Below are 25,077 nucleotides of genomic sequence, written 5' to 3' on the forward strand. Positions count from 1 at the left end.
ATTGGCACATTCTAGTCTGTTATTTTCGTAGAACAGTTCCTAACTGATACTGCATGTTTTCGCATTTGCCCGTGCAGTTCTGGATTCAAGGTGCTTTGCTGAACGTGTCCACCACAGTAACATCACCCCTTTCTCTGCTTTCTTTCTGCCCAGTCTCCTCCAAAGGGAGCGACAATACCATACCGTCCAAAGCCAGCCATGCCACCAGTGATATTTGCAGGCGGTCAAGCCTACACGGTTCAAGGGCAATATGCAATTCCACATCCTGATGTGAGCATCTTTGGCGACTCAACGCTTGCCACCTCTGTGCTCGGGAACCATGATGTTGCACTGTTTGCTTTGAGAGTTTGCACTAATAATATTCTTGCCGCTTTTCCTTCTTTGTTTTATACCCTTTTAGGATAAAATCTGTATTATCTCCTTGAGGCGCACTGTCTACATATATAGACGCAACTTGTTATTGCCATTTCCTCAGACTAGTGGGAAACAAAGGGCAAAATGCATTGCACATTGAAGTAATTGAACCTTCTGCGCGGTCCACACGTCTTGGCTTAACCCCAACGTGCTGCATGTGACTGATGCAAATCATTTTGAGGAAGGCACTGCGATGTTCGTCAGGTCCCTCAACGTGCCACGTTCCAGGAGCAACTTCATTACTATTATTTTCTTTGCTCAAAATGAACACCATCAAAAACGAACTGCCTGTGAATTTTGAGCCCAAAGTTCTTTTTCTTTTATTAGTGTGTAAAAATCAAGCATGACTGGCTGCAGAATAGTAATTAAATAACATTAATTTCCAAAACTTCCTAAAAACGTTTTTCTTAATTTGCTTGCTTGGAACATAGTATCCAGTGCCTTAGAGTTGTGTGAAATTTAGACATTTCTAGACTGTGCATCATATTTTGTGCATGAAGGGGATAAACCCACATTTTTTATTGCAATGCTTGCAAAGGAGTGATGTGAAATCAGTGTAGAGCTGGCATTGTTGCAGCTAGGTACTGTATGTGTGAAACATTTGGAACCTGAGAGTGCATGCAGTAAATTTCCAGTTAAGCATTGATCTTGCCATTTAAGTTTTTCTGCAGTCCTTCTGATTTTCGTAAACCCCTATGATTCGCTTTCTTGCTTTAGAAATTTCACACTGAAGCTGCAGATTAATGCCAAATGCTATACTATCAAAAAAAATTTAAACAGAGAGAGAAACAGACTTATATGGTCCTCCATTGAATTGCAAACTGCCAAGCCAAGTCTCTTTCATGAGACCACTTTTCGGGTGCAGTCTACTATTGCTTGTATTGCCTCTTGTCTTGCGTCTTTATGGACAGGCTTGCATCTGGAGATCATTCGTTTCCGCACTGTAGTAAAATCAACACCGGCGCACTCCATATTCTGTACCTCCTATCCTTGCCTCTCTCTCAATGTCACCTTCTGTCAACTTATTTCTGCGTATTTGTAAAGTGCTTAATTCGAGCTGTGGAGTTATTTTGTTTGCAAAAGAGGAAGCAAAAAAAAGAGAAAGAGACGAGAAAGAAGCCCACTATCAGGGGATTCCTTTAGTTTACTCATCTTTGTCAGGCTTTCCTGTCGTTATCGTTGTGTAGTCGAGCTGTCACTTTCTGTTACATCCCTTATCAACTGCAGCTACCCAGACTTTCTTAGTACAGATTGGGAGCTAGTAAATCTTAGTAAAAGAAAAAAAAAGAAGCTTATTCTTGATCAATGTCGGCTCAGCAGGCTCTGAGACACATATTGACATAGATACACAAATGATTAATTTAGCAGAATATTTCTTCAGCAATAACGTATACACAGTGCTTTAGTTTGAATAGAAGTCACAAAGATTTTCTTCTCTAATAGAAGAAGGCCAAAATTAGGGACACTAACAGTCAATTTGTGATCTCAGACTAACCACAACTTTCCGACCTTACCACACCCAACCACCTGCCAACCCATACCTGACGTCCCACCTAGTGCGCACACAGCACACAGTTATTGCTTGTTTTAGCCTGGAGTAGTTGCCGCCAAATTTTATGGCTACTACGCCACAAAATTTTTCGAACGTGACGTGGCCAGCAGAGTTCCGAATAAAGCACGACTTCTCAGAAATCTCTAATACTGAAGAAGCGTGAATTTTATGCATCTATGAAATTTTCAATAAACACAAGGACTTGTGCTTTTTCAAAGTGTTGTTTCGTGATTCAGTGGTGAAATTCGAACTGGTGAATGTGCGTGAGGCTGCATCTGTAATGTATAATTTTTCAGACCTCAGAATGTATTTGGGGCTAAACAATGAAACATGTCACTTCAGGAAGACTATTTAGCCCCTAACTAGCACACACAGACTCAGTTCAGCTTTTAATTCGTGTGCATTTTTTTATTTGGATATTCCAGGTGAAAATGAATTAGGTTATTCTTGCACTCGGCACAGTATATATTCACCCATGACCCATTTTTGGCCCTCAAACAAATTTTCACACTGCTTCACAAGCTTTGCCACATGGCACCCTGCAGGCACGAGTAGCCCTCGAGTCTACTCACACATTGTGTCTCTGCTTCGGACTCCTTTTTTTTTCGCTGATGAGCCTGAATAGTGTAGGCGGTAGCCCCCCTCGTTCCAGGCTCCCGTGTGCCATCCCCGGCCCGGGATGTAGGCCGTGCGGTCCCCTGTGTGCGAGGAGAGGAGATTGCCGCGAGAACAGCACCACGTGAGGAGGACACCTATTAATGACTGCTCCCCGGTCCCCTTCCTTCTTTTTTTCTTCTTCTTTTTCCCCGTGATGGTGGGCTTCTCTTTCCCTCTGCCTCCTCCGACTGCAGCCGGGCTCAGTGCCGGCCCCCACCGCCTCCAATATGGCAGGCGTCAAACAGGCGACCAACCTGTCGTGCCCCTCGTGTTTCTTTGTTCCCGCCCCGCAGCTGACCAAACTGCACCAGCTGGCTTTGCAGCATGCTCCGCTGCTTCCAGGACACAGCGTCGGGGCCATCAACCCGCAAGGTGAGAGAGCGAGCAGTTGCCGACCGCCCCTCCTAACACCCGACACCTTCATCCCACCGACCACCACCTGCGCCCCTCTTCCTGGCACTCCCCCATCTTCTCCGGGGCTTCTCTCCAGTTACGAAGCATCGGGAGCTGCCTCACTCCGGCGATGGCAGCTTTGGCAGCAGCCGTGTGCTGCACAGAGCTCAAGCGTGGCAGTTGCAGTGGCACTAATCGTGGCAGGATAGCCCATTGAGAATCTTCACCATTCAAATGGCGGGTGTCTTAAGCTGAGAGCCCATTCATAGGTTCCATAACAAACCCTTTCAACAAAACAAGGTTGGGCTAGGAAATGTATCTCAACCATTTCTGCACTTTGCTCCGTACGCTAACAATGACAAGAGAGACATCTAGCAAATAGGAAAACCCATACTGATGGGAAGGTCTTCACTGTAGTTTTCTTTTTTTTGTTTCCCTATACAGTTAGCGAGCTTCTTGTCTTTGTTAGTTATGAGTTTCTGTTGATCACACCCCTATGGTGCAAATGTGGAACTAGCAAGGATTTACGAGACGCAAAGATCAAGTTGACCTAATGAGATGTGTTTTTCACAAAGAGAGAGCGTAGCAAGATTGCACCACTCAGTCGTCTGAAAATTCATCTCAGCCACCTGTCCCAGCAGTTGCTTGAACTTGTCCTGTATTGTCAGCCTTATGATGAAGTGCTGCCCTTAGTCACCAGTTGTTCTGGGCTTAATTGTACCATTAATGCCAGAAGGCAGATGACAAACTTTTATAGCTGGTTCTCGTCTGCCTGCTCTTGCAACGTGTATACACTTCACGCTATGATTGTGTACATGCTACATTTGAGGGCAGGTCTATTACTGGGCATTGTGATGACACCTTCGTGGTACTGTTGGTCTTGTAACGCACCGGAAGGTAAGGACTGCGATACTTTTCATTCTCAGACGCTTCAGTTCAATGGCGATGCAAGACAGGCCCTCATTACATGGCCCAAGGTCATCTACACCCACAGTGCTGGCACTCTTCAGACATAAGCGGTACAGTATTAAAAGAAAGATCAGATTTGTATTTGGCTCCCAATTGATGCAGCTCAGTTATGGCGCAAAGGCACGGAAGACTTTTACCACGCAGATGTCATCCTCGTCCTGTCACCCTGTTTCTCCTCTATAATATTGAAGTGTTTCACTTTTAATAGTCCAATCTCTTCATTTGCATCCTAGCATCAAAATGCCTGTTATATTTCGTGGTATTAGCATAGACACTGACGTTGGCACAAAAGCATGAAATTCGCAAAACAACTGTCAGTTTATAAATTTTTTTTTTCTTGCATTCTCTGTATTTGCATTCAGTACGATGGCGTCCAGCTATTGTGCATATAGTACTGCCAGTTATGTGGTTTCTTTAAGAGAACACAGTGCTGTAGATTGTCAGAACGAACTGGTGAGCATGGCACATTATTAACTGACTTGTATGAAGTAAGAATTGCCACTGTGAGTAGTGTGTCCAAATTTTTTTTTTTTTACACTTGTACGGAGCATTGTATTCGTACTGGAGTGCTTGCTCCTGTGCTGCACTGCATAAGTGTGAGCTCTGTGCAGTCTAAATTCGGCTGCACCACCGGCAGATTTTGTCAAAAGCCTTCTGCCAATGTTGTGTTGTTCAGATTCCTGATTGAGTATGACAGGGGCGTTAATTTTGCCACGTTTCAAGCATCATCGTTACGTATTTGGTATGCATTGTCAGAGATTCAACCCGAGTGTTGAAAGCAATGCCGGCATGTAGTGAAAGAAAGTTTGAACTGCCTTTCTTTTCTTTATTTATCTCTTATCCATGTGTTCATTTCGGTCATGCAGGTTGTGTGTCGCAGTCCATTCCTTTCTTGTCAAAGGGGGTTATTATTAGTGCGTATTGACTGATTATTATGCAAACTGGGCATATAAACATTGAACTCTCCTTCAATTTTACATTTTTTGGGCCCTAATAGCGTACGTGTGGCTTACAAAAAGTGGTTGGTATTGCGAGACTCTCTTGAGAACTTCTCTAAGAGAGCCGAAGATGGTGAAGGTTTTCTGAAGCCTTACTGTAGCTCTAATGAAGGTTAGAAAAAGGCGGGAGTAGTTAGGTAAGTATGTTGCCATAAAATTCAGGAAAGAGAAGTATTGGACATAGTCTTTCTGTAGTTGTCAAGCGATAAAAACGCAAATGTAGGTATAGAAAAATTGTTTAAATTTCAGAGGGTATTTTTTTGTGTTATGGCTGTGGATATGCTGACATGTTAAACACATTCATAGCCATGAAACAAAAATAGATGTTGACATGTTCAACAAGGAGTCAAGACTATGTGTTTTGTCAGTGGCTGGTTATTACCAAAGTGTACTATGTATCAAAAGTTCTCATGCTGTGCTGACATTATCAGAAAATAATGCAATTCAGGCAGGCAGTCAAAGTTCTTGACAATATATCTCTTTTGGAGGGGGCTGCGTTATTGTATATGTGGGTGGCCAGCCAAATCTAGCCAGCGGTCAATCCATCTGCAGTCTTCTTTGCGCGAAATCAGATGAACGACTGGAGACAGTAGCGCTCAAAGAAATGCCAGTGTTTTTGTCATGAGCACTTGAAAATGTTAGTTGGACTGTGTCTTCCATGCAAGTAGTCTTGGGTGCCTAACTAGTTTATTCATGGTTGATTGTGTAGTAGCTTGGAAAAAAGCATTTTTGGACAGTGGTTGTGACGTTATTGCATGATTGAGACAGTCATTTGTAACGGGCCATTCTACTAGACTATGGATGCTTTCGAATCTGACCCAGAAATGGTAAACTTTATATTCGGACATTGCATCTGTGGTGCACTTTTCTTGAATACCTCGTTTGGTTGTTATTGGTGAGATGCTTTTAGTAAAAATGCCATTTATAAAGAACTCTTTAATTTATACGAAATTCAGCATAAGCAGCTGTTTTCATGCAAAAGGCTATGGTAATGAAGCTTTTTAGTGGAATTTTTTCGAAGATGTGCCTTCAAATGAAGTACCATAGATATTTTTATGTGCATGCTGGAAGTAGCAGTAACATTTTGTATGCTAGTCCTTAGTTATGAAGCATTTTTGATCTTATGACATTTTTTACAGCGGGGTCCTCGTAAGTATGCCCAAAGTGATGCCCTCTGCTTCTTTGTATCAATATTAATAAGCAGTGTCCCCTCCATGGGATAAATATTTTTGCTAATTGAAAGCTCGTCAGCCAAGTACCAGACAGCCGGTCTGTTAACATAGATTACTCTCAGTATAGTCCAATAACTTCCGTGTGGGAATTTTTTTTCAGATAAAAAGTGTGTATGAGCAGTGAATTCTTGCGAACCATGACACTAGTGTGCTCCATACAAAAACCCCTGTATGCATTACTATATGTTTTATGGTGCAGAACAAACGTTGAATGGGGGAAAAAAAATGATTGAGAAATGCAGCAGCTATACAGGAAGCTCTACTTCTATTGTGGTGTTAATTTTTTTGTTTTACGCACTGTATAGTATTTTAGATAACATTAATATGTTTGAACTTATATATCTCGTTTCACTAATGCAACCAAGAATGCAGTGCTCTCTAGATGTGGCAACACATTTATTGAGTATTTAACGCATGAAGCTTTAAATTCCCAGGCTATCACAGGAAATCTGAACGTTTCGAAAGTATATTTTATAGGTAAATACTTCCACTTGTCTGACTAAAAAAAAGAAAAATAACAACACATACTGCCTGCTTGCTCAAACTGGCTCATATAGTCGTTTGGCCATTTGCGGGCTGAAAGCAAAGGTCCAGAGAGGACAAATTAAGCTTCATGCTACCTGTTTGAGGATATGGAAGCCCAGAAAAATCTTCGGGCAGACGTTTATGCCAAACGAAGGCCGTACGTCTAAAGAGCGAGATTTCGGCTGAGCTGTGAATGGGCTGTGCAACATTTGCTCGATTAACACCATTGTCCCGACCTCCCTAGTTCGTCTAGCACAAGGGAGGTATGACTTGCGCTAAAGTAGGTTGCTCGCGTGAGTTGTATGTATTTTGCCAGCATGCTTATTTTGGGTGCCGCTTTGTGTGACAGCGCTTGCAGCGCTGGCTACGACCAACAACTTGCGGCCCAACACTGCAGCTGCTGCTATTGCCACTGCAAGCACCACAACCACTGAAATGACCATCCCCAACGACCTCATAGGGTGCATCATCGGCAAAGGAGGCTCCAAAATCAATGAAATCAGGTACGCATCACCTCTAATACTTTCTGTTCATGCATTAAAAATTAGAACTCTCATTTACAGTCAAGGTTCTAGAGCCACAATTTGAGTACTATAAATGCGTTTTTATGTGAGCAAGAAGACAAAGTTAAACATGCATTAATGCCAAGTGATGAACTGTAATTAGGTAAGCTTAATTACAACCATATGGTAGTACCCTGAGTCTACTTTACGGAGTGTCTTAATTATCCCTTCAATGCCCAAGTTTTGAAACTGATGAACAAAATAATGGTTGTTTTATTTTTCCAGCTTTAAATAGCTATCTTTATTTCATTTCACTCGTAAATTGTCTAAAATGCAACTTCGCCTACTTTTAGGTGTGTCACAAATTCTCTATATGCCACAGAAGCGTTGACCTCGCCAACAAAAAACGTACTTCAGGACTACGTAACATGTTGTGTGCCACCTGTTGGGTGCGTACACACCTTAGAAACAAAATTATAAATTATTTACGATTGAACCTGGGTCACCTGGGCAAGAAAGAATGAAGTGAGAGCTGTTGCATGCTCTCCGCCATCAGTTACAAAACAATTGGGTCTAGCATACAATAGCTCCCACAAGATGGCGCTAGATTTTTTATGCTAAAAGCTACGTTCCCCTTTAATACTTGACAGCTGGCATTGAAGGCAGCATGCATTTTACAACTTGCTTGCTCAAAGTTTTTCGTTATGTTGCAAATTTGCGACACTCGGTAATCAAGGCGTAAAGGTTATGATGATCAAGAACTAAATCGGCACTGTTTTTACCGGCACGTGCCAACTTCCAAAAAGCAGACGGTAAAACTAGTAGCCCCTGCCTTAGCCCCTGTCCTTACACTAAGCAGTTGGTACATTTTTAGCCACTCTCCGACTACATGCAGAATGTGTGTCCAAGCCATAACGGTTGAGTGTGTTGTAAATTCACTTCGCACTTGTCACGCCTCGAATAATGCTTTGCTCACAAAGAAGTATCCGCTTCGTTTTGGTCTGCAGGCAGCTTTCTGGGGCAACAATAAAGATATCAAACTCTGAAGAGGGGTCCAAAGACAGAACAGTCACCATCTCAGGAACGCCGGAAGCAATCAACCTAGCGCAGTACCTCATCAACACCAGGTGGGTCTCTAAAAACTCCTTAGACCGCCTGACTTCATTGTACTTTGAGAGTGATGGAAATGTTATGCAGCTTCCTTCATGCTAGGTGTTCATTACGTATGTTTATGGCACATGAGGGTGCTTGCTAGAGAGGAAAGTGATCGTCCTTGAACCTTCTTTAATCTCGGCTCAATTGGTTTTACTGCACACAACAGGCAGCATTGTAAAGCACTGCACTATTTGTAAAGGAGAAAAAAACCCTCTTACTAAAATAACCGTCTTACATTTGTAAATTTCTGTGAGTGTCACTGGAGTTTTAAAAAAACCCAGTTGCTGTCGTTTCTCGGCTGCTGCGCTCTTCTTGCTTGTGCCCTCTTTTCGTAGCAGCCTCGGACCTTCGAGTCGCAGCAGTACATTGTCCAGAAGTTCCCCCACTTCAAAAATGTGTGTGAACGCGGCATAATAAACCTGTTGGCTTCATGTGCCTCATTTCTCGTACAGGTGTCGCATACCTTCCACAACCCTATAGTAAGTGTAATGGCAAGATAACTCTGGCCCTGATAAGTGCGCTGATACCTTTCTCCCCCCTGCCACCTTCCAACCAGTGAGGTCCGTGCTACAGTGGCACAGAGTCTGAAGTCCCCTTTCCTTCCTGCTGTCCATGTGGCAAAGTACCCCTCCTGGCTTCTCTTCCTCGCCGCCCTGTCAACTTCCTTGCCCCAGTCCCTCGATCCGTAGATGCTCAGTAGCCCCGAAACTCACACCTTTGCTCTTTCCCTTTCCTTATTTGCTTGTGGTACATTCCTCTTGTGGTTTTTTTCTCTCCCTCTTCTCTTTTTTTATCTGCCTGTATATGTTTATTACGCAATTTTGCTATTCCTTAGCAAGTATTCTGTTTGCTTCTTTATCACACTCCTTCTCTCCGCCCCCTGTTAATTCCTGCCTAGCAATGTACGTACACTGCGAAAAGAAAGAGAAAGACAAGAAAGTTTAATTGATCAATTGAACCTTGTTATAAGAGTGAAAACTTGAGCTGGGAGATTTGGTGTTTGAGCAATCATGTAGGGCTGTACTGTGTGGGCATATCACAAAGTGTAAATCTTTGTGTGGGTGAGTGTTCTTTAGAAGCCTCCTTTTTTTTTCGTTTCGAAGTAGTGTGACTATTTCAACATGAGGCTTTTGTGTTCGACAAAATTTTTGTTGCAGCTAATAATTGACACTAATAATTGATCAGTCATAACTCACCCTTCACCACAGGAGTCTAGCTTAGTTGCGTTGAGCCATATTTGCACAAATAAAGCACTACCACCAATGTAAACCAGGAGGGGGTTTGGGGGCAGACTTCAGACAAACGATGCTATTACAATTGCAACCCTAATTTTAACATGTGTTAGAGTAGTATTCCAGCCCTCTGTGGAGAATTTTTAGCATTGTGTATTGGCACGTTTAAATATACAGGGTGAACCAGCTAACACTAGCCGTAGTTTAAAGATATGACAATGCACTCAATTACTATGCGACTAAATATAAATGCATGTTGCTCACCACTGCATGGAGTGATTTGGAATACTTTTTTGTGTTCTGATTAGTTGCTTAGTTAGGCAAGAGAACTAACAAACTTTTCAATCAACTAAGCTGGGCTAAAGTTTCTGATGAGAATATTATAGACCCATTTGGAAAATTTAGGGTTAGACAGTTTTTAACTTTTTATCTGTAGCACAGAGGAACTCTTTAGCAGCCATCTTCTCCAGTGCCTCCTATTGGTGCATTGTGGGAGATGTCTGCAAGCAACAAAGATTTGTGAACGGCCTGTTGCACTCTGCTGACTGCAAGTTGAGGGGTTTATAGGTGAATTTGGGGTGGCAAATCCATGAATGAAGCACCTGAAGTATGACAAAACTGCATAATTGTTTGATCGACGTTGATGAGCTAATTTTGGTTTTGGGACGTTAAACCCCACATATCAATAAATGAAAAAATCAATCAAGCAAGCTAATAGAAAGAATTACATCCATGCACATGGTTTAGCTCACTACTGTGAGTTGAATTTAGCAAAAAGCCACTTCCTGAGATTTAGTTGAAGGCCGGCATTTAATGAGCATGTCAAAATATGACATGAGTTGTACGGGTTCGTGTTGAATTCAGCAGCAAAAATGACGAATGCGAAGATAGCATGAACAAGCGTGCCACTTCAAGCCTCTCAGAAGTGTGTCCATCATGCACTCAAATATCGCAGGCTTATTATGATGGCCACAAGGCATGACGCTAAACTTGTACAGGCCGCTGGCATTATTAATGCAGTTATCGGCCGATTTATTTCCCCCATTGAAACTTGCTAAAACCCTGAGAGTAAATCGAAGGAGCATTCAGCTTCTTGGAGACTGTCAATTGCGATGTCTGTGTGGGGTAGGAGATAAACGTCTTTGTAAGTGAGCTTGTTGAGTCACCGATAATAGACGCAGAATCATGTGAAGCCATCTTTTTTTCTAAGAAGCAGGACAGGAGGTGCCCATGGACTCTTAGACGGACAAATTACACAGCACCGTAGCATGTCGTCAACTTGTTCGTTGATTATACAGAGTGGAAAAACACAATATGGGCACACATGCGCAATTATGGTTTGGAGTCGTTGGTGATTTGATACATTTTTCAATAGACGTTCGGCCGAGAGAAGGTTGTTCCCATCCCCATCAGAGGAAGAATGACAGTCTTCCAAGAGAGACAACAACTGGGAAGGTTTCCAGCAATAAAAGGAAGCAAATGCACGGCTCGACAAGTCTGCTTATGTAGAAATAGCTACGAGATTGGGCAGCTTTGCACATTACATGCCGTCAGGCACAGCAAAAGTTTGCACAACATTCATGGTATCCATGGCACCAATACATTTCCCTTTTGATAGGTTATAGAAATGGGTGGGAATTGAAAATTGTTCAAGAGCTTTTTGTGCTATCCGCAGTTGCAAAAGGTAGCTGCGAGCTCTTCCACATGAGAAAAATGCCAGATGAGGAAGGAAGGAGAAAGGACACGGCCAGACGGAGGAAAGTAATGTAAGGGACCTAGGAAGCCACTGCAGTACATTTGAATGACCATCGTCACTTTAGGAGGAACATACGTGTCAGCTCTGATGAACATTTTCCTGGAATGCTGAGTAGTACTATCGCTGGTTGTCAAATCTGAGACTGGCGAGAGTGCTTTTTCGGCCCATGCGTTTTCGATAATGGCATGGTAGCATGAGAGAAAGTCCCAGCCAAGAATGACGCAGTGAGAGCAAAAAGAAGTGCGGATCAATTCGGTGGCGTATGCAACCTCCCCATTGTCCGCACAAAGCTAAGCGATTGATATGCCGAGCCCTAGTGGTGCAGAGACACACTCCGGAAAGACTTTCTGAAGGAAGCGGCAAAATTTGTCATTCATAACACATTTAGTGGCTCCTGTGTTCATGATTACAGCTGCGTGGACGTCATCAACACACACTTCCATCACATTGGACGAGCTGCGATGAGGACTTTTACATTTCTGTGGCATCTTTGCCCTAGATATATTCATTATCACGACATAGTCATCACTGGGTGTCTCAAGCCGTACTATAATCCTTTCATATAGACGAGCTGCTAAATCACCAAATCGCTCTTTCTTCATCACGGGGGGGGGGGGGGGTAATTTTAGTGAAGAGGAATGGTACAGTGGGGCACCTTCTACAACGATGCCTAGTTGGTCTGTCTCTACCGTTGCTTGTAGATGCCGCTAGGACTTGAGCACCGTGAATTGGGCTGCTGGTTGAGCTACTGATCTACCCTTGCAAAGGCATTCATTAAATGCCTTTACAGATGTATTGACCCTCTCCAGTGATATGTAGTTGGTATCTCTCTACCATTGCTTGTGGACACCACTCGTGCTCAGGGTCTGCAAATAGGGCTGCTGGTTGAGGGACCCTCACACCAGCTGCTCATTAAACACCTCAGAGATGTATTGACACTCTCCAGTGATATCTGGTTGGTCTGTCCTTACCATTGTTTGTGGACGCCACTGATGTTGGAGGTCCATGAATTGAGCTGCGGACCGAGCTACTCATCGACTCTTATACAAGAATTCATTAAGCGCCTTCACAGATGTATTGACACTCTTCAGTGATATCTTGCTGGTCTGTCTCTACCATTGCTCGTGGATGCCACCCGTGCACGGGGTTCGTGAATCGGGCGTTTGGTTGAGCTACTGATCGACCTTTCCTTACGCCAGCATTCAATCAACACCTGTGATATATATTCAGAGTTAGTGGTTTTGTTCTTACTACAAAGGCCCCCAAAAAACAAAAAAAAGTAGCATGCACTACCTATGCGTGCCGTGATTTCACTGCTCCCGAAGGCTCTATAAGCAATCAACCATGGCATTAGGCCAGGTGTGCTGTCGCTTAAAATGTGACCGGACAGCTATAGCTGTGCTGGTTGTGCATTGATGCACCTGTTGCTTGCGACAGCCCGAGCGAAAACCCCTGCTTGCTTGTTGCTGTCATGAACCACCACAAGGACAGCACGGTGTTTGTACGTGGAATGTTGGGGAGCACTGCAATCACGGGGTGCGAGTGGGCATGTCCCAATGTGTGTATTCACATTTTTTTGGGCATCTGTACTAAGCACGAAAACATTAATATTTAGCAGACAGTTAGTTGGAAACTTCCTGATTGGTCATTTTAAAACTAATGTATAACTCTCTCATCAGACCTTCTGCCCTGCTTCCTCGCTTTAGAAGATGGTTGATTATCCTAATGTAATCAAGTAAGAAATGCAGATGCATCTACTGGTAATTATCTGCAGATCAAAAATGTGGATATTTACAATGAGAGTTCAATTTAGGTTGAAGATGAAACAGCCGGCAATGCAAAGGATAATGTTGGCTAACCTCAACGGACAAAAAATAGTGCAGATTAGACTAGGAAACTAGCAGCTGTTTAAGGACATCGAAATCAAGAAGGAATTAACATGGACAGGGCATGGAGTGCACAGGCCAGATAACCGCCGGTCAATAAGAGTAACAGACTCGATTGAAAAAGAAGGCATACACATAAAAGAGAGAAGTCAGCTAGGCACATAAGATTGGCAAGTTTGTAGGGGCAACATGGTGGCAACAAACATAGGACTGGGTTGATTGGTGAAACGTAGGAGAAGCCTTTGACCAGCACTGGGTGCAGTCAGGGTGATGATGGTGATGAATAAAGCAATTTTAAGTAGAATGCAGGAAATAGTGTAACTTATACCACGCAGTAGTGAGCAACATGCATTTGGTCATGTCTTTGTAGAAGAATGTGGGAACATATTTTTAAAGTCTGGCTAAAGTTAGGGCTATCTGAATATTTAGTAGCACAATTTGATGCCAGGTCCTCTACACTGATGCACGCAGATGCAAAACCACCAACAAGTTTGCCAAATCTTCAATGCATACAGGTGCACAGAGTTGATGATAAGTCACCATTGGCATTGTTAAAAGGTGTTTCAACCGAAAACGCTGTGTGCAGTCGCACAATGTGCTTGCACCAAATTAGTTGAAGCTGTGCAAGTGAGACCTTCATGGAGGGTCTGTCACTGCAAAGTGCTGGGAGGGTGTGCCAACTATGTTTTGGACTTTTCGATCGGCTCTTGCTTTCTAGCTTTCTAGCTAGCGTGCCTCCACCTTACCTGCATGCATGTTTGTATTTTCACTACAACATTTGGGGGTCAGTATCCAAAAATCACTGTCACAAAGAGAATTAGGCACCGTGCATTTTTAAGTGTTAGTATTAAAAATAACGAAATCGCAAGTTGTATACGAAGCACAGCATCGACAACATGCAAGATATTCTCTTAAATTGTTTTTACTATGCGCACACCTGCCAATTCTCCCGTTTCGCCTGCGAGACTCTAAAGTTTACAGCACTTGTCCTGCTTGTACGGGCACGGCCGTAAATCCCAAATAAAAACAGCCCTACGGTTATTGCGGTAAAGAAAAAGGGTGAGGGGGGAGAGGTGTTATAAAATTGTCTGGCTTTGGTCTAGTCACGTGCGGAACACTCGTCATGTTACTTGCCACAGTACAATGGTTTCATACAGAAAGGTGTGCCAAGAAGATGGAAGGGGCTTTAGCTGTTTTAGGGCATGGCCCATTTTGTCCCTCGATTACAAACGTGTGCACAATTATGAGAGTGAGTGCGATCGCTGCTGCATGAAACCATTATTGGGATTCATTTAGTGCTGTGTAAGATGGTGCTGCATCTCCGTGAAATAATAAAAAATGTACGCTAGCCCTTCCATCACCCGTACATAGACCTGCATCAGCGCTTTCAGTTTGCAAACATTTGCAATCGAAGTCCCCAAGTAGGCAGATGTGCACAGAAAAAGTGTCCGTTATATTCGTGCAAATACTATAGCGTATATCTTGTTATGGAAGTCATCATAGTGAGATAATTCTGAATACAGAGTAGTGGTGTTTATTTACTCTTATAAAAAGGTTCTGCAAGAGTTTTTCAGTATGTCTCTCAAAAAAAAAAAGTTAACCAGTAAAGTACATCACAGTCAAGTCAAAACCTGCACACCTTTTTCTTTTGCGTGCGTAACATTTGGTATAACACCATCCTTTGTCTGTGTTGATGTTGCAGCAGCAGACAGCATAGAATTTATATTGGCTTAGGGCTTATCTGTGTGTTTCATATTTGAAAAGTTTTCATCTAACATCTTTCATCGTTGAGTCACGTAGCTTTAGCATCTCACATCTTAGAAACCCAGGGTAGTGATGTTCGACTTCTGTAGGAAAATGCCTGAATTATAGATTCACCATGACATTTTCATTGTCAGGCCTTCAACAAGGCGAACAGTTGAGGTTCGTGCAAATAACATGTGGGTAAACCAGTAGTAGTAATTGGGAACAGTGTACTTCTTTCTGTAAGCGCCTTTCAGCAGTTCGTTGCAATAGTTATGCACCCCACATTATTCAGATCGCCTTCCTGTTTTCATTACCACTACATGTCCATGCATCTGTGTCTGTGTATGCATGAGTTCTGCCAGCCATCACCATTAGTTTTTATTTGGTTAGATTTTTATTTTTGTCATTATTTTTATGATTTTTGAACCATCCAGATTTTTCTCTAATCCAGAAACTCCCCCTTTTTTTTCTTCCCATCTTACCTCTCCCTCGCACCTACTTCTCTCCACACAAAATTTTAATTTTTTTTCTTAACTGTCTCTCAACTCGATTTTGCTCATTTCCGCTCTATCAACTCACTGTTCTTTTGATCCACTAACTTCCTTTCCTGTCCCGTTTGCATTTAACATTCTGTCCCGGTTAAATATTTTCATTTTTTTTCCTGTCTGTCTGCCCATTCGGCAATTCACCTTCTTGCTCTGCCCTGGTTTCTTGTTTCCATCACACACCCTACGTCCCACCTCCTATTCAATTCCCCCTCACCCTTTCTCCTCCTTTCTCAATTGGCCGCTCTCCCTTTTTATCAACCTTTCATTTTTCTTCCCGCCTGCTCTTTTCTTACTCTTTCCCACATCCTCTGCTCTTGTTTTGTTTCAATCCTTTCCTGATGAACTATTCCACCCTGCCCCATTTTTTTCTCTCCTTCCCCACCCTTTCTCCCCCCTTGTTTTTCTCTGCAGCATGGAACTGCATAAGAACCTGACCCTTGACCTGAGCGCGACCCACCCGGCCTCTGGGCCCCCCACCAACTCGCCCACCCCTCCGAGCCCCCTGGCAATCCCGCTCAGCCAACTGGTGAAACCCGCCAGTGCTGCCGCTGCTGCTGCCCCGCTTGCCCTGCTGGCCACCGAACTCAACAACCTTTCCTCGGCGGCGGGCCAGGGCCGAAAGGGCCTCACTGCCAAAATTCGAGCCTCTGCATCGGCTGCCACCGCCACGGCCGCTGCCGCCGCCACCGGCGCCTCCTCACATAATGGCAGCAAGAAGTCTGAGCGAAACAAGTTCTCCCCTTATTGAGAGACCCTGGGGAGACAAGGGAGCGCCCCCACTTGCTCTCTCTCCTCTCTCACCACCACACTCCTTCTCTCCCATCTGTTGCGTCATCCACTTTCTTCTTTTCCACTTTTTTCCCGCCCACCTTTGTCTCGCGCCACGGCACTGAACTACATGTGAGGCACATGAGGCCAACTGATGTGGTAGATGAGGAGCTCCACTAGGGAGCTTGTTTCCCTAGGAACCCCGCAGTGGTTTGTTTCCCCAGAATTATGCCACTCCTTTGCTGAACACTGTCTCACTGGTTTGTGGCCCTCTGGTGCTCACTCAAACAAATGTGCGAAGCATGGGCACGAAAGCAGCTTTAGCAAATCAAAGCCTTGGGTACACATTGGCACCAGTTATCGGGATCAGCTCATTGTGCGTATCATGTGTATCAACTGTTCCTTTCTTTTTTTCTTTGCTCATTTTTTGGTGCAGGTTTGAACTCTCAGAAATATTTTCTAAATTAAAACGTGGCCATTCGATTCAGTGAACAGCCTTTACTTGCACATTTCTTTGTTTTGACAGCTTTACTGTTTTACCTTGCTTGCAAGGTAATTTATCTCTGAAAAAGGTGCCACGTAAGTGCGAGCTTTAAGGCTCCCAGACTTGTTAACACCCATGGGGATTCACTCCTATCCTGATCAAACATGCACTGGTTATCCCTGGCTGCATTTAGAAAAAAGCTATTTGCTGTCACGAGAATGTCACATGAGCAATAGTGCATCCATCAAAGATTGTATTGTTTGAGAGTGAGTCTATGTTTCTGCCCAAGACACTTGTGGGCAATGAAGGTCCTGGTTTCTTTCGCGAACCAACACCAGTGGTGAGAAGTCGAGTGGTGTGGTGGCTTTTTTTTTTTGTCCCTATCTTCTTTCTTTCTCTCCTCATTGACCAATGCGACGGTGTGCATTGTTGGAACCTGTGCAGTGACTGTTGTGAAGAGAACTGTGCTAGAAGGGGGAAAATACTGTCCTCGTCGTAGCATGGGGGACTGTTGAGTGCGAGAATGACGCCACGAGGAGTGGTTGTGTTTGGTTGGGGAGCGTGCGCACCGTCTCGTTTGTGCCCAGTGGCACCCTCACGAAGAGGACAAGAGCAGTAGGGAGGTGGTGTCGTCATTTTACGTTGTGTGCAATGGCTGTGGCATTTTTTTTTCTTTTCCCTCTTCTTCAGTATTGCTTGTTTTCACGTTGTTGTTGTTGTTCACCAAAGATCTTTTTATTCTGGCGTAGAGGGCAACGCACTCGAAGTGCTAGTAGAGGTTCTTGTACAGCCAGGTTTATTATCACATTACTGGGGCAAAACAAATGCATTTTCCAATGGCAGCAGCTTCAGAGACACTACTTTCTCTTTAACTACACATGACGTGATTAGCCCGTGCTTTTTAAAAACCTTGTTCTTTTTTTTTTGCTTTTTTCCCTGAGGTCTAGGAAAATATTCAACTCAGTGGCATAGGCAGCCATGTTTTTCAACCAGCAAAGGCATTACAATTTTTTTATTTCTTGTTTGTTTGTTAGATGGGTTCCTTCTCCCCATTGATCTTCTGTTTGTTTTACTCGTGGACACCCAGAAATCCAGACCTATATGCAGTGCCATTCTTATCCTCAAGCGTACATGGCAAGGACACTGTACTACTGTATGACCACCATTACACATAGTGAGGTAGCTTCGGACTCCGAAGAAGACATTTTCAGAGCACACGTGCCGCATTCTGTGCTGCAGACATATCAGGAGAGCGGCCTCTCGGAGACGAGGCATTATCGATAGTGTGCGCCGGCGGCCACGTTAACTTTAGGGAGAAAACTCTGGCAAATGCCGGGTCGCAGCGGGGATAGTTATTCTCCCTCAACTTCACGTTGCAAGCCGCCTGACGCAGGAAGCAATCAAGTTTTTTTTTCTAAAGAAGAAACTTGAATTTCTTTCTCATTCTTGAGGTACAAGTGTTAGCTAGTCGAGATTTTATTTTTTTGGCCTAATATGACCACTAGGTGCAAAGTTGCACGTGCTAGTAGTTTATCAGTACGTCGGAGTTGTGCATTTTTATTCTCATTTTTCTTTTAGTGGTAGGTGTTGGTCTTATTCTCTCATTGTTGATATCTGGAGAAAAGAAAAAAAACTTCGTTGTATCATAGTCTGTTTGACTGCTGTAATATTAATGTTGCATGTTCTAAGTCACATGACTCGAGTATCTCGGTGTGTTAAACTGATCCTGCACATTTATGTCTCGAGAGAAATCCACCCCCTCCCCCTTCCCTGTTGCACATTTCAATATCCTCGTGTCACGTTTTCCCGGCTGTGTATCAACATTGCAGATCAGGGTATTAATGAGTGCTCTGATGTATTTCACTCTTAGAGGGGAGTTATTATTATTTTTAATGTTATTTTATTCATGTATATAGCATGCATTTCTTTCTCCTCTATCTATTTTATTTTCACTTCTAACATTCTTTTTATTGTTTTTCTGCTGTGTACAACCCCAACCGAAATTAAATGAACCGGCTGTTTTTCTGTATTTGTGCTCGTGGAATGCCAACAGTAGCCCCAATGGCATCATTCTCTTCTGTTCAGCTGAAGACTCACTGGCTTAGTGATTTGTAAAAAGCATCTGGCTGAGTTGCCTGAAAAAAAAAATTATTTTTATCACATAAATTATCTCGCTTTCTTAGCTTGCGCTAGCATAAAATATTGTTTGTCAACACGCACTGCGCAAGCGACTTTGCTGGCGCCAGTTATTTTCATGGTCTTTTGGCTAGGACTGCCACCAGTCACTGAAAAGCAGCAGACCGTGGGCAATGAGATTGATTTTGGTGGTGTTTACACATAGTTTTATTGAATACAAGATTTTAAATTAGTAAAATATAACTAATTGTTGTTATTGACCCACTCCTTGCACCTACAGAAGTGTGGATGCTTTGCCTGCAGAGATGAACTAATTTTCTAACGGCAGTGGGGGAATGTGTGTCTATGAATAATCAAATAAGCCACCTAGCTCAATGAGGAACTTAGGCAGTGATGGCGGTTATTTCAGTAAGTGCCATTGCTGTTCAGTTCAATTTGAGCATTGCAGTTGCACACTATTCTAGCTAATGGAGACATTCTATGCCGAGGGAACCTATGAAACATTCAATGAAAAGAATATCAGCTGAGGTTACGCATAACAAGTCAGATATTTAGTTCCTCTGCCTTAGTTTCCACAGTGTTATGGAAATGTATTGCATGTTTTACTACATAACCCACGAGGCTATTGTAAGCTTGACCCTAGTGCAAATCTTTTCATCATTCCACGAGGAGGTACTGTGGCACTTTTATGGTGATTAGTATTCAGTCGACGTGTACCGTACTTGGAATGGAAGCTTCTGTTTTATTAGTCTACTTTCGCATAGAGGAGGATTGCATTGGATGGTTGTTGGACATTGTCAGCTTGAAAGTGTGGTTGCAGTTCCCCTGTCACGCTGTGAAGCTGTGAACAGAATATGTAAGGAACAGCTTGCCGAACGTCATCTGTGCAACTCATTTCCGCGGAGTTTGGGCCACAAGAGTAGTGGCTAACTTGTGATGTGGTCAGTAAAATAAAAAAAATTAGTGTTTTGTAAATCTATAGATGTGTGAACAGATAAGCAGCACAAACATATCTCTTCTTGGAAAGGTGCTTGCGACATTCACTTGACGAGCCTGACCGGTGGATCTTTTTCCGGTGTGCAGACAAACCTTGTCGTCCCGAAGCCACACTTTACGCAAAAGTGGCTTCGCCTTGTCCTATATCTATTAAAACATGAATTCTGACGTTATTGGCAGAGAGGCAATATTCTATTTAGTTCACTACGTACGTCTTTTGTTATGTCGAGATTTATTTCTCGGGCGGGACGAAAGGTGAAAAACGGGAAGAGGGTCAGGTGTTTGGCGTGCCGTTTCTACTTCTTTTGTTTCCTGTTCGGCCCATGCGGATTGCTTGAGGGGTGATGCATACCGGCATAAAAAGTAAAGAAACTGTTTGTGCAATAATAATATTTAGTACTGTGACACGCATCCCTGGTAGCAGAAAAAATAGGGTTGTTTGACATTTAAAGTGGCTGTTTGGCCCAGTTGAAGGCTTCTGATAGCTATGGCCTCTCAAAGCAAAGGGAACTAACGCTGGATATGTGGTAGTCCTATCCCTATCACTACTAAGCAGGGCCATTCCAAGGAATTTGTTTCGGAGGTTGTTCATGCGTAGGAGGGGCTCTTCTTCGGCAACAGGTGGTCAATGTGAAGGTGTGTAAATACCTAAGTATCACCCAAAAAGTTAAAACATAAAAAAAATTTGGTAAGTGTCAAAACCTTTCAACTCCACCCTAGTTACGGCCCTGCTATTCGGGTTACAATCATTAAAAAGGGCAGTTTTACAGCATGCGTCCTGCTGTCTCTGGTTGCCCGTGTAATTGTTTTTATAAAAAGGCAGTTCCGTTATGCACACTAAGGCTATAAAGTGTGCCATTTTGTTTGCTTTAGTTTTACTGCTACTGGAAGTTGTCAGAGATTTTTCGGTCGTACGGTAAAGTTCCGTCAGCCCTATTTTGTGGAAGTGAGCCATTTTTTGAGACCGCAGCAGGCAGTCAGGCTGTATGTCGCAGGCAGCTTGTACTCTCAGCTGTACATCTTAAGCCTTCCCTCTTACCATCTGTCCCTAGATGTTCCGTCTTTGTTTCTTTGCGTTTCTGTTCTGTTTGTCTGTAGGACTAGAAATACTGTTGAGTGCTTTGCAGTCCTTGTAGTGCATTTGCATCGGTCATGATATTAATTTGTGGAAATGCCAAGAAGGTGGCAAAGACCCATACCCTTCCATTGTAGAATAATCATTTTCTGAAGCATATATTAAAGATGCTGGAATATCGAAACTTGTCTAATGTCATCATTTTTTTTCTTGCTTCACTCTGCAAAGCATGTTAGCATTCACTCTGCAAGCATGTTAACACAGTCAAAACATATTAGTACACGAATATACTGAATTTGAACAAATGATTATGGTACTATACTGTAATTACATATTATTAATGTCACCAGAAGAAAGCAATTGAACAATTATTTTTAATCTACCAAGGATAAACACCCTCAGAATAATTTATTGCTTTTCCACCAACCTTACTGATTCCTAGCTAGTTGATGGATCTGTTGTTTTGAGTTGCTGTGGTTAAAATTACATTTATAAAAATGGCATCTTAGTATAGGCATATCTCTAAATACCGTAATTACTCGAATCTAACGCGCACCTTTTTTCCGGTTAAGCGAGTTCATAAATCGCATGCGCGTTATAATTAAGTATGAACAAAAAAAAAATTACGGTCAATCTATTGCCATCGGCAAATTCAAAATGGCCGCCCCCTACGTGCGTCGGCACCTTTCCTTCCTCCGTGTGCGTCGGCATGGCGCGTCGGCCATTTCTGCCTATGTGTTTCACATGTGCGGCACTTCGTACATGTGCTGAGGAGTTCGTCACCTAGTAGTGCATTAGCATCAACGGCGTGGAAGGGCCGACTCCAAAAACTCGAGTGCACCACGATGCCGCTTTTAAAAGAAAAGTCATCGCGTGTGCAGAAACGGACGGAAATCGGGCCGCATCGCGGTCGTTCGGAGTTCCTGAAACGTGCGTGCGGGACCGGCAGAAACAAAAGCAGAAGATTGTTGACAGCAAAGCTTCACGCAAAGGCTTCAGTGGATCACAGCAGGGTCTGTTTCCGCAAATCAAAGAGCTGCTCGGCGAGTATATGCTTGAGCAGCGAGCGGCACAGCGGCTTGTGACGACAGAACTGCTCCAAGTGCAGGCTATGCGATTAGTAAAAGGCTAATGCGGAGCCAGTTTGAAGCGAGCAGGGGCTGGCTAACTAACTTTATGAAGAGGAAAGGCTTTTCCCTCTGAAGGGGAACATGCATATGCGAAAAGTTTTGCGGAAGAGTACGATGAATAGCTTCACAGTTTTCAGAGGTTCGTCCTAAACTTGCGGCGCAACAACAGCTACCTGCTTGGGCAAATCAGGAATGCCGATCAGACGCCTCTTTACTTCAACATGCCTGGCACCACAACCGTCGAGAAGAAGGGGGCGAAGCAAGTTCGCGTGCTGGCATCGGTCCACGGTAAAACTACAGTGACGGCAATGCTCTGTTACACGTCAGATGGGCACAAGCTTCGCCCGTACCTCATATTTAAATGGAAGACACTCCCGAAAGGAGTCGTTTTTTCGAGTGGTGTGATCCTGCGGGCGAGCGAGAAAAATGGGTGCGCGTTTCAATCGACGTCTTACTTTTTTTTTTTTTCGCGGTGGAAATCGGGTGCGCGTTACAATCGAGGGGGCGGTAGAATCGAGTAAATACGGTACTTTGAATGTGGTAAAGAACGTGTTGTACCAGACACCACATTCACCATATGAATTAAAAAAGGAGGAAATGTGCAAATGCGTGTAGAGACTGTGCATTAACACGTCATAAAGGTCTTTTTTTATAACATTAGATCCATGTATTATGTACAGGGTTGGTCAAATGTTCCCAGGCCATTATCCCATGTATTCCTATGAAAACGTGGCCTGGGAACTTTTGATTCCTCTTGTACATTGATTCTGTAATACTAACGCAACAGCATCATTTAGCTCATGTTGTAGAAACTTTGGCATTGTAATGTTGGTGCTCTTTTCCTGATGGGTGCAAGACATAAAGATTGTGACCAATGCTGCCAACCTGGGTCACAAGTGATTCTGCATTGGCATTTTTAACAAGTACATAAAAAAATAACCATTGTTATGCATAGGCTTGTGCAAATATTTGAATGCTTCAAATATTTGAGGTCACTTCAATTAGAAGCTAAATTAGTGAAAATTTTTAAGTATTCGAAATCAACAAATAAGTGTACTATAATCCACATCTAATCCTCTGTAAAGGTAGTTTCGCTGCAGTGAAGCAGTGCTATGCCCTGAAGGCATTTCACCAATTACTGCAGAAGGGTGTTTTGAAGGGCCAGTTGGTACGTGAGGGGGATAGCTCAAAAATGAGATGGAGAAAGAGTGGCCACACAAGACAAGCGCTGGCAAACAACTGTGTGTGAACTCAATACACGGGGAAACATGTCGCTGAAAACAGAAACAAGAATAAAATTGCCACATAAACAAGAAATGCAAGAAGAATCTGTCACAAGTCGAAACGTCCGTAGTGAACCGCTAAAAAATATAATCTCTTAATCCAAGAGGGCGAGCGAAGGCTCAGTGAACCACATGTTTTCTTTTTTCTTGATATGAAAAGCCTCGTTATGATACATATATTAACTGGCTTGTAATTTTTTGTAAAAGTAATTTCAAATTTGTGAAGAGGTGCTAAGCCATGAAAACACCTATTTATGAAATCTGCACGGCTGCGGAGCCCCACTTCGAGTTCAAATGAACATAATACACTCACACCAACCCATCATTTCTTTAGGTTGTAAATGCTTGTTTTATTGCCTTATATTTTCTATGTATAGTAAATTTTAAAACATAACATATTTTACAGGTTATTTATTTATTTAATTATTTAGAATACCTCAAAGGCTCCAATGAAGGGGTTTTACATGAGGGGGTGGGCTATTACAATGAATTGACGGGGTAGATGTTCGATCGCTGCTTTGAAGTTGATGATACTGGAGTGGTGTACAGAGTGAGGAAGAAGGCCATTCCAATCTTGTGGGGTCTTGACAAAAAAGTATGAAAAGTGTGCAGTGGTGTGAGCACTTGGCGGGTAAAGAGCTTTCCCGTGATTTATGCGGTCTAAATGACGATAGGCTGGCTTAATGATGGGAGTACAAGGTGATCCATGATAGAACTTGAAAAACAGGCACAGACGAGCAACACAGTGGTCTGACGAAAGGGTGGCAAGGTTAGCATGAGATTTGATTTCGGTTACGCTTGACTGATATGAATAATCTGAAAAAATGAATCTTGCCACCCGGTTTTGCACTGTTTTAAGTGTTTTAGTATTGCTACTCTAATGAGGGCCCAAACAATGCATGCATATTCAAGTTTTGGTCTGATTAGTGTCTGATTGTTTGCATTGCAGCAAAATTCAAATCCTGCTACTTTTCAAAGTTGTTTACAGTTTCTTTGAAAAAAAAAAAGGCATTTGGACAGACCATGTTTCAATTTCTTTCTTTTTTTATTGTGCGGGTTGATTAGGTCATGACAAACGTGCCCATTTTTCGTTCCAATATTTAATTTATGTAGTGTATACTATTCTAATTCGATCTGAAATCATTCAACCAATATCACTATTCGCTTCGAATTTGCTTCAAACCTAAAGTTGACTTATTCCACAAGCCTAGTGATGTGAGATTCGTACAAGCAGGTGACATCTCTCGCACAAACTCTCGCACCACTAATGCACATCTTTGAATCATTCTGTGCGTGTATGAATGATTAAAGGACAAAAAAGTCAGGAAAAAACTTAACAATAAAAAATTCTGCTTCATCCTTCACTATTGCAACGTGCACGAGCGTTATCATTCTCTCTTGGGACGAAAATCTGACCTGATGCACAAAGAGGCATAATGGCCGGTGAATCATTTGCAAGCACACATGTCCTACTTCCAATCATTACAAACAGTAATAACCTGGACAAGCAAATGTCCTTGCATTTTGTGTTCGCAGCATTGTTTTCTGCACAGTTTTCGACACTGTCGAAGACTGCACCTATGTGTCTCTGTCAGCAACGTGACGTATAGGTAAATGTCCTATGAAGCTATAGTGTCGA

At 43.0% G+C, this 25,077-nt stretch overlaps 1 protein-coding gene across 8 annotated transcripts in view; it reads left to right on the forward strand.

The window, feature by feature from the left end:
- The window catches only part of LOC119172413 (poly(rC)-binding protein mub), a 170,198-nt gene that overhangs the window by 139,010 nt on the left and 6,111 nt on the right, over positions 1-25,077 (forward strand). For 3 of the 8 annotated variants that reach the window (XM_075893754.1, XM_075893753.1, XM_075893755.1), the window contains 6 exons: positions 154-270; positions 2,818-2,995; positions 3,943-4,035; positions 7,090-7,243; positions 8,251-8,370; positions 15,978-16,672. In XM_075893754.1, the coding sequence (XP_075749869.1) occupies positions 154-270; positions 2,818-2,995; positions 3,943-4,035; positions 7,090-7,243; positions 8,251-8,370; positions 15,978-16,314 (999 nt within the window). In that variant the 3' untranslated portion in view covers positions 16,315-16,672. Of the gene's footprint in view, positions 1-153; positions 271-2,817; positions 2,996-3,942; positions 4,036-7,089; positions 7,244-8,250; positions 8,371-15,977; positions 16,673-25,077 lie in introns of those variants that run through there. The other 5 variants (XM_075893757.1, XM_075893759.1, XM_075893756.1 and 2 more) reach the window with 5 other exon arrangements.

Source organism: Rhipicephalus microplus, chromosome 4, assembly GCF_043290135.1.
Source record: "Rhipicephalus microplus isolate Deutch F79 chromosome 4, USDA_Rmic, whole genome shotgun sequence".
NCBI classification, from domain to species: domain Eukaryota; kingdom Metazoa; phylum Arthropoda; class Arachnida; order Ixodida; family Ixodidae; genus Rhipicephalus; species Rhipicephalus microplus.